Source organism: Diabrotica virgifera, chromosome 8, assembly GCF_917563875.1.
Source record: "Diabrotica virgifera virgifera chromosome 8, PGI_DIABVI_V3a".
Taxonomy (NCBI): domain Eukaryota; kingdom Metazoa; phylum Arthropoda; class Insecta; order Coleoptera; family Chrysomelidae; genus Diabrotica; species Diabrotica virgifera.
In genome coordinates, this window is record NC_065450.1 from 200,142,532 (window position 1) to 200,157,258 (window position 14,727).

At 31.9% G+C, this 14,727-nt stretch overlaps 1 protein-coding gene across 1 annotated transcript in view; it reads left to right on the forward strand.

Annotated features, from left to right (window-relative positions):
* Positions 1-1,882: 1,882 nt before the first annotated feature.
* Positions 1,883-14,727, forward strand: part of LOC114328243 (gastrula zinc finger protein XlCGF26.1) — a 95,872-nt gene continuing 83,027 nt past the window's right edge. Inside the window, exon 1 of the mRNA XM_028277034.2 lies at positions 1,883-2,492. Coding sequence (XP_028132835.1) covers positions 2,355-2,492 — 138 coding nt within the window. The 5' untranslated portion in view covers positions 1,883-2,354. The remainder of the gene's footprint in view (positions 2,493-14,727) is intronic.

Here is a 14,727-nt window from a genome sequence, read left to right on the forward strand (position 1 = left end):
TCATTTAAAGTTTTTAATACAGCTGCTGCAAATGAAGAAAATTAAGATAAATAAATTCTATTTTTTTTTTACTTTCCAACCTGGTTATTTTGAATATTACATATTATGTTTGAAGATGTTTTTTTGTTATATTAATATTTTGTTACCTCGACACCGTAAGGTACAAGAGGACGGCTTAAGTAAGTAATATTTTGTTTGTGTACTTAAATAAAAATAAAAGATGTCTTAATCATTTCTTTCATTATTTATTACAGTCGAACCCGCTTATTAGAATACATGTTATAGGAATATCCCGGTTTAAGGAATATAAATTTGAGGTCCCGAAACGTTTCTACTAGCAACCAATGACCGGTTATTAAAATAACCCGGTTATAGGAATACTTTTGCTTGGCACCAAGGCTATTCCAATAAGCGGGTTCGACTGTACTATTATTTTATAAAATAATTTATCCATTTTTAAATTATTTAGACTTATCATTTAGACTTTCTATCAAATAAACCTGGTTGAAACCAAATAAACCTGGTTTAAACCAAAAAACCTGTTTTTTTGTTTTTTAAACCTTGGTTTTTGCTAACTCTGCACTCAAGATTGTCTTAAGGAATAACAAAAAACAAACAACGTAGAAAACTAGCCAAAACCAAACAAAAATTAAAGGTATGGAGTTCGCTAGAAGACAAAGATACAATAATTCACAACAGATGAATAAAATTACAATACTATACAATATTAAATTACAATAAATTACAATATTAAAATAAATAAACAAAGCAACAGTAGGATATGTACATATCCTCCTGTTGCACGAGTGCACCATGTATACATATACATCGCATCGGTCCAATATGACTTAACTGGTTGATCGGTGCACTCGTGAAACAGTAGGATATGTACATATCCTACTGTTGCTTTGAGGCGACAATATGTTCTGCGACATCAGTAATTTGTCATTTCACGAATGTTGATATTTCGAATCCTGTCTCTCAAACTAATCCCTAGTATGGCCCTCTCCATCGCTCTTTGGGTTGTACTGAGCTGCTGTAAGGTTTTCTTTGTAAAGGCCATGGTCTCCAGTCCATATGTAATTACAGGCAAGATACATTATTTGTCATAAACTCTACGTTTTAGACACATTGGTATATCTTTATTCTATAATTATTAGATATAAAAAAAAACGTAATAAACAATATTTTAAAGTATAATAAGAGGAGTTTTAATTGAGAAAATTCAAAAGAATGGTTTGCATATGGTTTTTACTCACATATCTATAAAATAATTAATGTAAATACAGATGGAGGTACATACATGAATAGGTAGGTAGAAAAAATGATAAATGGACACTATTTGTCTAGAAAGTGGTTCATTTTAATGTTTGATAGTCTTAAATAGCTTATCAGGAACTATAATACATGATAAAGATTTACATAAAGCAAAAAACTGACATACAACTAGAAACACCAATAAATTGAAGTAATGATGAAAAACTGCTCTTGTTTAGACAAAAACTGATACAAATACACACACCCTTTCAAAAGAGACATGAAAAATATCAAAACTAATGAGAATGTAAGTAATCCTTGTAAAGCCATAAAAATGCAGAAAACTCAATATTTGAGAAAAAAAGTAAATACTCACTAAACCTATGGATTCATATGAATTAAAAAAATTACTAAAAACAGAATAATCTTGGTCTTATATTTGAAAAGCTGAAATTTTAAGTTATATAAAGAAAAATAAATTGTTATAAAGCTTCCCAATTTATGAAAAGGAAAATTTAATGTAACTGAACTATAATTACTTGTTGGTTGATACATTTTAAAGTTATTCAAGGTAAAAAAACTCAATAAAAAATATTTAAAAGCACAATATGATGTGTTTTAATTGAGAAACTTCAAAAGATATGCTTCCATAAGGTCACTTACTCACTTTTTACCAAAAAACAAACAATTCCAGGAAGTAAAAGATAACAGATAGGTAAATTAAGCCCACGAAAATTCATGAATATTTCTGATAAGTAGGTGCAACATTCCACATAAACCCAACTACCTTCCTAATGCGATAAGAACAAAGGACCCTAAAATATTCTCGTGGGCCCCTCAGATCCGCTTTTGTATTCAAACCGACCGCCAAACGACCCATCGCCTCACCTGCCAGGGTGCTCCTGACCCTCGGATTGGGGCCACGCGCATCTCGCCCAACTCCGCTGCCTGTCGGGCCTCAGTTGTGGTTGGTGCTCGGAGGCTCACAGAGGTGCCCCACGGTTGTCAACAAACAACTGACAGAAGCGTTTCTATGCGATTTAATCGAGGTTTGGAGTTTGAAGTGACGATATTTGGGGCGATCGCTCCTTTGGAATATGGAGTCTTGGCGCAGTTATGCAACTATTTGCAGGTTGTGCTTGCAGAAAGACGGCTTTATGCTGGGAATATTTAATCACATACAAGGCAAGGACAGGAGCATTTACAAGAAGATTATTGATTGCACGGCACTCCAGGTAAACATTTATGACGTTAACAATCACCAAACCTATTTATTCCAAACATTTAACGATTTCTCACTAATTTAACCGCATTTACTGTGTAAACTTCCTGCTGAAAGTATTTTTAAACCGATATTTTAGGTTATTTATTCGTTATTACATCCTTTTTTAACTCATTTTAAACGATAGAGAAGGCTATAGACCACGTGTGTTGTGTACAAACCGTGAGTTGTATAATTTCTATTTTATCGGCCATTTGACAGGAGACAAATATGTCATTCTGCTACATTGCCGCGTTTTCTTAAATTTCTCATTTTCAATTTCATTTATTAAATTAACATTTCAATTATATTCTTATAAACTGTTGCATAAATCTGTGTTATATTATAAATTCTCAATTTTGTCAATTTTCATTTAATATTGTTTATAATTTTGAATAATATAAGTGTTTGTTTCTCATAATACTTTTATAGATTGATGTTTCTCTGATATTGTTGTATTAAAAGTTATGGCAACAATACAAAATCGCAAAATCCTTGTCGAATATAGCCAACATATTCCTTTATAAATATCTAGCAAAGTATAGTTTGTAGAAAAATATTAAGTATTAAACCACATTATTAGTAAGAAATTCACTAAAATAATTAAAATATATCAATATAATGTTTTCAAACTATCTTGGTTTTGATTGAAACGTTTGTTGTAGAACTGGTTGCCTATATTACTGGTTCCTGGTTCTTATACAAAAAGGTAGTAATACAAATTAACACGTTGAACGCCGCGCGAATCATATACGATTCACGCTTATTTTACTTAGAGACAGTGGCGGCTCGTGATTTTTACAATAGGGGAGGCTAACTGTAAAATATCTAGACAAATTTGCACTAGCAAAAAATCCGCCAAAAAAATCTAATTTAAGGCCCCACTTTTTTGACCATTTTTTATTTACATTTTATAATATCAACATAATTCATAATATCATATCATGTTAAAAATAGTTAGTTTAATTGTAAAAGTGTATTACGCCAAAGTTTGTGTCGTTTATTTGTTAACAATTCTATCTCTGTAAGTAGATATGCATATCAAAATAAATACAGATTTGAAGTTTTGTAGTCCATACAGGTTGAAGGTTCACATTTTTTAAGATACTCAACTGAATTTTTTTAATTCTAAAAGCGGCCTAATGCGAATCCAAAAACACGGTAAATTACCGATATTTTGCTTTGTATACAGATATCGGAAAAAGTTATTTGAACAAGTTGTTCCAAATATTATTCTAATCCCACATACCAAATTTCATCACAAAATTCACACTTTTAGTTTTTTCGTTATTTGTAGTCAGGATCCTAAAATCGGAGAGGAGGCTGCTGGCCGATCAGCCGCCCTTGTCCAATCTCCGGGCAGCGTGTGCGTTAAGCGATAATGCAGCTCTAAGGAGACCGGGTGTCCTTAAACGCTGCTGGGCTGCGCGGAGCATTAGCAAGTGAGATATTCCGGCCAGCAACCTCCGCTCCAATTTTAGGATCCTGACTACAAAATAATGAAAAAACTAAAATTGTGAATTTTGTGATGAAATTTGTTATGTGGGGTTAGAACATTATTTGGAACAACTTGTTCAAATAACTTTTTCCGATATCTCTATCGCGAAGCAAAATAAACAAAACAGTGTAGCATGTGTACAAAATTTATGGGGTGGCTAAGCCTCCCTTGCCTCCTCTGACCAGCCGCCACTGCTTACAGGGCCGCGCGAATCACACTTGCTTCGCAGTGACTGCTATACTGTATTAACCACGGCTAAGTCGGCCCAGACAGTCGTAATATTATATATATATACAATGCGGCATTTTACGTGTTAATAAAAATACATATTGGGTACATTTGATTGAATATCCGAATATTCACTAGGAATAACCGGGTATTCCATCAACGATTTTAAGTCATTAAGAAACATACAAATAGTATGAATTTTTTACAATTTATGTTCATTTAACACGTTTGCTGCCGTGAGACACAAATGTTGTGTTTCATGTTGTTGATAACAGCCGCGTGACACACCGTAGTTGTCTCAATAGCATAGAAACGGGAGACTCGTGGCCGTAGGAACCCACTTTTTTTTAACAGTATGGCAGCCAACGTGGATTTGTTTCACAAATATTTTTATATCGGGACGTAAAATGATAGTCTAGATATAAGCCCAGTCATTATAAGGATATATTATTGATATGAAAACAATCAGGGCCCCCGCAAGGCCAAGCGTCGCCCGCATGCGGGACATATTTTAGCGCTCTTTTAATCTACTGTAAGTATCCAATTTATGAAATAAACCATTTTTTATTTTTATTTTTACTCGTAATAAATGATCAAAAATTGCAATAAAATATTTTTCTTGTAACTGATTTACTGGCGTAGTTTAAGGGCGTATGCGCAAAATTTCGCTCCAATGTTGTTTGAATTCATTCATTTTTTTCGAATCCTGAGTATTTTTGAGAAACTAATGAGTATTTTTGAAAAATTTTAACGCAGAATGAAAGATTGCGTTATTATTTACCGAGGGCCTAAAGTCTCTTAGAATAACCAAAAAGTTTCTATTGAATATGAGCTATTTGAAATTAAAAAAATCACACTAAATTTTTTCTATTTTTTATTAAAATAAACATTATATAAGTTTGCAGGGACTTTCGGCCCTCGGTAATAATGCAATCTTTCATTCTGGCGTTTAAATTTTTCAAAAGTACTTATTAGTTTTCTTAGGATTTGAAAAAAATGAATGCATTTAAAACACATTGGCGCGAAATTTTGCGCCTATGCCCTTAAATCTAGTAATCGATACCTTAAATCTAATTGAATTAAATGGGTGTTTTCTAGATTTGACTGCAGCAAATTCTTTTATAATATCATCAAAGTCAATTTTATTGATGAGCTCTTGCTAATATTGCCAAACCAGATAATCTTTCCTGTAACATACACACACCGGCAAAATTAGCCGAACACGTTAAAAATGGGACATGTTTGATGTCTCGTATTTCATAAACCAGTGGTCCGATTTGAGTGATTCTTTTAGTATATTATAGCCTTATTATTTAAGAATATCGGTGTAGTAATATTGTTGCTAAACAGGTAAATGTCATTTTATACCGGGTGTAACAAACATACTGTGTTTTTTTCGGAACACCCTGTGGAATATTCCAGCATATATAAAATATTAAAATTAAAACTCGATTGTAGAATTATGCTTTCTTAACATTTTCTTTTTTGATTCATTTGCTTATGTTGGAAAATAAAAAAGTTATTTGCTTTAACAACAAGCCATGTTTTTTTATCAATAAATCTTCATAGTAGGGGAGAAAAGTATGCTAAATTTGTAATTACTCGAGCGTTCTTGTGACCTGGAGTGGATTGTGAAGAGTGGGTGCTACAACCAAAAAAAGTTAAGTTAAGTTTTCCATAAAGTGTGGGACTCTCCATTTTTCAATTTAATTTTCCATTTCCACCAATCGTTTTTTCCGATTATAGCGCTATTTATCCATAATAGGAAAAAATGTTGCGAATAAAAGTTGCTTATTTTTACGTCAAGGAACCAAATCGGCAATAAAAATTGGGGGCTCCTATTTAATATTTTAATGTAGCCCCCACCCCACCTCCGTGGGGGGTCGTGTTTGGTGCCATTCGGTAGATTTTTGAAAAATATTGAATAGGTGTATTTTGCAGTTTTACTATCTGATGTTCATTTCGCAAAATATCGCAGGGTTCGTATTTATAATTTTTAATCTACCCCACACCCCTCTCCGTGGGGTGTCACGAGCCCCCACGGAGGTGGGGTGGGGATTTAATTTAAAATCTTAAATAGGAGCCCCCAATTTTTATTGCAGATTTGGATTCTTTACGTAAAAATAAGCAACTTTTATTCGACATATTTTTTCGAATTATGGATAGATAGCGCTATAATCGGAGAAAAATGATTGTTTCAAATGGAAAATTAAATTAAAAAATGAAAAGTTCCCCACTTTATGGAAGAACCTTTTTCTGATTTTAGCACATACTCTTCACAATCCAATAGGTTCCCATAACGCTCGAGTAACTGCAAATTTAGTATACTTTCCTCCCCTACTATGAGGATTTATTGATGAAAAACATGGATAGTTGTTAACGCACATAACTTTTTTATTATCTCACATAAGTAAATGAATCGAAAAGGAAAATGTTAAACAAGCCTAAGTCTACAACCGAGTATTAATTCTAATATTTTACATATGTTAGAATATTCCACAGGGTGTTCCAAACTTTAAGAAAAAAAACACAGTATGATTGGTACACCCGGTATAAAATGGTATTTACCTGTCTAGCAACAATATTATTACAACGATATTCTTAAATAATAAGGCTATAACATACTAAAAGAATCACACAAATCGGACCACTGGTTTATGAAATACGAGACATCAAACATGTCCCATTTTTAACGTGTTCGGCTAATTTTGCCGGTGTGTGTATTAGACATCAAATAATTTTTGATTAATTTAATTTTAAAAATGATCTCTCACCAGAAACAACAGACACAGATAAAGGAGTATTATTCTTAAAGAAATATTTGGTCACAGAGTGAGAGTCGTGGGCCAAAGAAAACAGTCCACCTCGATATTTGGCAGTGTTTATTTGATTTTAAGGAAATGACGGAACAGGTCGATTTTTGATCTAAGGGGGACACATTTTTTCGGTACATACATCTGTCATTTGTCAACCCCCTCCCTTCCACATCCCCCACCCCTTATTTTTAAATAGGGAATAGGAGTCGTGTGCCGGCTCATTTGAAAGGTTATTCAATTCTCTATTTAGTAATATAAACATTAACATAACTATTTATACAGGGTGTCGAAGAAAAAAATTTTAAATTAAATTAATTCACACAAAAAGAAGAATGTATGTAATTTAGTAATTTATTTAATTCAAAATAAATTCTACTGCTGCTACAAAACAGAAAAAAATGTTTTTTGATAAATAAACATTGCTTTTCGCCTAATTTCAAGTCTATTTTTCTGTTTTTTTGTCAGCAGTAGAATGTATTTTGACTTAAATACATTACATACATTCTTCTTTTTGCGTCAATTAATTTAATTCAAAATAATTTTTCTTGGACACCCTATATAAATAATTATGTCAATGTTAATATTATTTAATAGAGAATTGAATAACCTATTCCCTATTTAAATATAAGGGGTGGGGAAAGTGGAAAGGGAGTCGACAAATGACAGATGTATGTACCGTAAAAATGTGTCTCCCTTAGATCAAAAATCAACATGTTTCTTGATTTCCTTAAAATCTAATAAATACTGCAAAATATCGATGTGGACTGTTTTCTTTGGCCCACCCTGTATGTTGAAAAATAGCAAGCGGATTTCATGAGTCAGGTAATAAAAATAATTTTAAAGCTTTTATCTCTCTAAATAAATCAGTTTGCATCAATATTCGACTCCGTCTTTAGCGGATTAGTTAGCTTTTGTTGAAGAAAAAGACAATGTTTTAAAATATCATCGTCACCTAATTTAAAAATATCATTAAAAATCCAAAAACATTGTCATAATAGAAAACACATATCAGTCTACTATTTAAAGGCGGAAATACACCATTCAATTCGGTTGAACAATGTGGATGATTCCATTCCTTTGTTCAATCAAATAGAATAGCATACATATACCTACACTCTTCAATTATTTTTCATTCAATTCGGTTGAACAATGTTAAAGATTCAATTCGAGATTTTTATACAGGGTGTCCAGAAACTCTACCGACAAACGAAGACAGGAAATTCCTCAGATACTTTTAAGACAATTTAACCAAAACCAAATTCACCTAGTCCGAAAATGCTTCCTAACGGAGCTAGAGCTCTTTGAAGATGGCGCCATGTAATTAGTTTTTCTTTAATACATACCTCCAGAACGTTTATATTTAGAAAAACGAAAATTTGTATACATACATATTTACTTTCCAGAAATGAATCGATTCCATCCATTGCGAATTTCTAGTACCGGTCATAGGCGTCCGTTTTGGGTAGGGCAACAGTTATTTTATCGTATAACTTTTTTTGTCTTCAACTTTTTTGTAGCATAACTTTCTAACTTTTGTAACTTTTTTGAAGCATTTTTGATACTGGATTATTAAATTGTGAGGTATTCTAGTACTAAAAGGTACTCTTATTTTAAGTCGGTAGGACACACGGTTTTCTAGAAAAATCGATTTTGTGAATTTGAAAAAAAAATTTAAAAAAACACGTTTTTTATATATTTTACCAACTTACAGCAACAAGAGTAACTTTTAGTACTCGAATATCTCATAATTTAATAATCTAGTGTCAAAAATACTTAAAAATTAAAGACAATAAAGTTATGCTATAAAATAACTGTTGACCTACCCAAAACGGACGCCTATGGCCGGTACTAGAAATTCGCCATTAATGAAATCGATTAACCTCTGGAATATAAATAAATGTACCAGTTTTCATCTTTCTAAATAGTTTTTTTTAATCTTTTTTTTTTGAAATTCAAAAAACGAAAAATTTTCAAATCGATTTTTTTAGAAAACAGTGTATCCTATCGACTTAAAGTAAGATTACCTTTTAGTACTAGAATACCTCACAATTTAATAATTCAAAGTAAACAATGCTTAAAAATTAAAGACAAAAAAGTTAAACGATAAAATAACCGTTGACCTACCCAAAACGGACGCCTATGGCCGGTACTAGAAATTCGCAATGGATGGAATCGATTCATTTCTGGAAAGTAAATACGCATACCAATTTTTGTTTTTCTAAATAGAAGCGTTCTGGAGGTATTTAAGAAAAACTAATTACATGACGCCATCTTCAAAGAGCTCTAGCTCGCTTAGGAAGCATTTTCGGACTAGGTGAATTGGGTTAAATTGTCTTAAAATTATCTGAGGAATCTCCTGTCTTCGTTTGTCGGTAGAATTTTTGGACACCCTGTATAAGTCGAGAAATATAGTCTTTTCGTCTTTCCATCTATGCACCATTATTAAATGAAATTGTTACGTATGCTCGTCCGCTATATCTTTTCCCATGCGTCACAATTCATTTTCAAAGAAATTACTCTAAATTCATAATCAAGATGCAGTAGAAATAAACAAACCAAGACACGTTAAGTGTTACTAGGAGCACTACCAAATCATAATTTACAATTTATGTGCATTGTTAATCCCAAATTATGATTTACAAAGTTTATAGGTTTACATTGTAAATTATGATTCGGAAGTGCTCCTTGTAACATTTAACGTGCCCTGGTTTGTTTATTTCTACTGTATCTTGATTGTGAATTTAGAGTAAATCAAAACATAAAGTGAAACGTATGCCGATGTGTGTAGTATGACGTATACAGAATACAAAATGTATATACACATCGACGTTCGTTTCACTTTATGTTTTGACTTAATTTGTTTAAAAATGAATCGTGACGCATGGGAAAAGTTATAGCGGACGAACTAATATTTCTTTAAATAAAATACGAAACTCACACAGCACAAGTCAAAATGAAATAAACGGTTGAATTGAAGACGATCGACAATAGAAGCGTCAATGTGGATGAATCATCCCAATTGTTCAACGAAGTTGAACGAAAGTAGAAATTGTCTCGACTTCTTTCAACGTTCAATTTTGTTGAACGCTTTTATTGCATTCCAAAATACATGGTTCATTTTGGTTGAATCAACAACATTGTTCAACCGAATTCTAAAAAAAATATTTTAAACACGGTTCTTGGATTTTGAGGTGTCTCGTCTCTATGTTCACAGTTGAAACATTTTGGTTATTTTCGTCTCACAATATTTAACGAAGGAAAACCTTGTTCCATTTCAAGATCAGCCGCTATTTTTTTCGCTTAAGCAATTATTTGAGGTGTTCATGAAAACTCTAAAAAAATGAATATCTCGTTAAGGGGATAGGCGCAAAATGTCGGCTCCAATGCTATTTAAACGCATTCATTTTTTTCAAATCCTGAGAAAACTAATTAGATTTTTAAAAAACTGAAACGCAGAATGAAAGATTACGTTATTACCGAGGGTAGAGAGTCCCTGAAAACTTCTATAATGTTTATTTTAATAAGATACAGGAGTGAAAGAGAAGAGAAAATTTAGTTTGATTTTTAATTTCAAATATTTCATTCAAATAGTTATTTTCCTAACTAGTGCGGAAAGTGATACTTTCACGCACGAGACTGCCGTTGACCCGAACGACGCGATAGCGGAGTTCGGGCAAGCAGTCGAGTGCGGGGAAGACACTTTCCGCATGAGTTAGGAACAATATTTTTCTAGTGCCGTACGTTTGGAAAAAAGCCACAAAAAATAGAGTTATATCAATTTTTATTTAGGAGTGAAAATACACAAATTAATTCTTTGACAAGGTTGTCAAAACCAAACTTTCAGTATAATGGGTTACCACGACGATGATATTTGTTTCCATGACGGACGATTCAAAACCATTGTACAGTGGAATCCCGATAAGTCGGCCCCCGATAACCCGGAAGTCCGGCTAACCCGGACCGATTTTCATCAGATAAACATTTTGATTTTCAATATTTTGTATTTTTCAATTTAATTGTGGCTTATTTCCCATCAAAATAGTTAATTATCAGACAAACCTTTTAACAATAAAAATGTATGTAATATAACATTTGAGAGATAATGTGTATGTGTGTAATTTGAACTATACGATATTAAAAATGACTCATAGCACACGCCGCAGAAACAACAGCCACCTGTCTGTAGTACCTATTCCTTTTTATTTCAAACTGTCTTAGCATCTGAGTTTATCTGTAAGTATACCGTATTTTATTAATTTTTACCATATTCTCCGGCTATCTCGGATTTTCGATAACCCGGATCGGCCGCGGTCGCGATTAATCCGAGTTATCGAGGTTCCACTGTAATTAGGTTTGTTCTAGCATCAGTTTCAAACTGTTTGAAACGGTATTATGTTCTCTCACTGACCAACTGTTTGCTGACGGTTTCTGACTAGTTTGACTGTGTGCTAGAACAAACCTATTGTCTACTGATCTGAATTTACATAGAGTTTAATCGATTTTCATCGATTGTCATTTGTTTCGAGCTTCTGTCATACATTGTATAATCTGTGTATAATATTAATATACACGGATTATACGACATATGACAGAAGCTCGAAACAAATGACTGTGAATGAAAAGCCCTATTATGTCAAAATAATTTTATTTCAGCGAAATCAGTAGTAATTGCACAAGAGCTCTAAAATTCTGTATTAATTTTAGAGACCGAGTGCAATTGGTTGCGATTATTGCATGAATAAAAGTGTTCAAAACCAAAATTTTATTGTAAATTATTTATGTAAGTACAAATTATTACAATTAAACACACAGTTGTTATAAATATTTGACGGTTGAATTTTATCACTTTTACAATTTTTAAAACATTAATTGTCATTAATGTCACTGAATGTATTTTTTCATAGCAACGAAGGCCATCTGACGTAATATACTTGACGACGGGAAATTATCAAAAATTATCAGTTTAATTTTTATTTCTGTAGCTTTCTATTGGTCAGAATCTCCTATGAATAAAATAATCGCGCTAATTTCATTAAAACATGAACACAATAAGATAAATTTGAAATAAATTAGTAAATAATATCTAAATATTAGTTTATTGCATGTATTATTATTATAATATATTATAATGCCATATTACAAGGTATTTTACTTTCCCGCACGCCGTGCAACTTTCGGAAACGAAATGCGTGTGTAAAAGTGACTCTTTTAGCACGGCCGTAGAAAAAGAAACTTTTTGTTTATTCAAAGGGACTTTCTACCCTCGGTAATGATGTAATCTTTCATTCTGCGTTTAAATTTTTCAAAAATATTTATTAGTTTTTTCAGGATTCGAAAAAAATTAACGGTGATATTTTCCAAATCGAACATTCGGTAACTTTGTCATACAATGCACTCAGTCGAACGGAATGTGGTGACAAGACAGTGACAAACAAGGCTACTAAATATTTGACACGGCTTCAGGAATATTTTGAGTTGTTTATAGGGCTTTTCATTCACAGTCATTTTTTCGAGGTTCTGTCATATGTCGTATAATCCATGTATATTAATATTATACACAGATTATACAACATATGACAGAAGCTCGAAACAAATGACAATTGATAAAAAGCCCTATTAAATAATATTGATAGTGTACTTGATAAATAATTGATTTAAGACATTAATGTCCAGTTGCACCCACAGTTCTTAGACATTTACTACACTAATGAACATTAAGGCTGCGATTACGTCACGAGTATTGCGGTGTGCAAGTACTTGGAAAGGGAAACGAGAAACGACCCTGCGCGAGTCGCGGAGAAATATTGCAACTATCTTAAATAATTCATATTGTCAATTGAAATTGTCAAATTGACGTATATTTCATACCTTCTGTCAATGAAGCAGAAAAATTATATATTGCTCCACAATATTGATATGATATGCAATTATTATATAAAGGTAAATTTAATTAATTGTATTTTGCTTGCAGTACTGCATTTTAATAACTAATTTTATTTACTACATACAATTGTTGATGTTTTCATAACATAACCTGAATCTTATTTTTTCTTCTTATTATTTTTTTTTGGACTATGGCCTTGACAATTATCCAGTAACCAGGACTAATATAATTGGCCAATATAATTAAAAGTGCGAATAATAGTACAGAGCGTAGAAATAGGGGTCGCTTTGCCGAACTTGCACGGTCCCAATACTGTAATTTGAATTGTAATATGGATAATATCGTACTAAAATTTGTCGCTGAATTTCCATTAATACTGGATTAACTATTGAATACATACCATCTTTAGAGGTCAGCTAGGATTATGTGAATTAGAATTACTTGTATAATTTATTGTAAGAATTTAAATAATAGGTAATAAATTAGGCCACACTACAGCCTGTACCTACCTGGCATTCTAAAATGCCATCAACATTATTATTACGTTCATACATAATAGATCAATCAAGTTAGTAAAAAATATGCCGTTTTTCGACATAATTGAAAAGACGAGGTTTGACAGTTGAAATGTGTAGTATGAGATATTACAAAAAGACTACCATCTTGGGATTCATCAATTTTTTAGTGGAACATTTTTTAAATAAACAATCAAAACGTCAAACTTCGTTTTTGCTCATAACTTAAAAACTTGTTTATTTAGAAATTTGACGTCCACAGGTAACTTTTTCAGTAAAAAAGGACACATCGAATGAGATACGCTAAATGAAAATCGGTTAATAAATAAAAAAGTTATTGCAAAACGGACGACAAAATCACTGTTTTTGAATTTTGTTAACAATTTTATTGTTTATTAAAATATGTTTAAATATACCTAAACTTGAGGGCATTATGGTGTTTGAATGGCGTGCAAAAAATGGTCCAGATCTGTTAAATAGTTTTCGCAAAATTGAATTTGTTTATAAATTTTTTTGAAAAACGAGCTAATTTCTGAGGCTGGTCCAGTTAATATGGCTGAATGTATCTCAATAATCCGGGGCTCATTTCCTTCGTTAAGATGTATACTAACAGCCTATGAAAAAAAAAAGTAAAAAAAATTACATATACGTACACAAAATTATTTGTTAATAAATAGCTGTTTTTAAGCTTATAAACAATTAAAATAATTTCGTAGAAATTAGATCAAATTAAATGGCAATAAAAAATACGGAAAGCTGGTTAAAATACACAACTTCTAAAAAAATTTTAGGTCCTACGACCCTTGGGGTCTGAGATAGCCCCTTTTTTTAAATCACTGTTACGTTAAATAACAACACTAAGATCTGAAATTAACCAATCTTTTATAAGAAAAGTCAAAGTTTTTAACAAAGTTTTTAGCAAGAAAAAATGTTAAAAATTGTTTAAACAGTAGTGTTATAAACAAAGAGAATTTTGCGTTGCGACTAAAGTAAAAAAAAATAATGGGCGTAGCCGAATGAGAATAAATTCGCCGACTACCATTCGCTAGCGCTAGACCGTTGCAGCCCATTTTTAACATTGACAGTATACCGGACTTGAAGCTTAATATTATATTTATATATTTTGGTAGAAACTTGAATTTAATGAATATTATTATGTTGCACATTTATTTAGTAAAATTATATTTTAAATAAATAAATTTAAACTATAACAATAAAAAGGCCACTTCAAAAAAGGTTTATACATCCCATTAGCTGCTTTGTTTTTG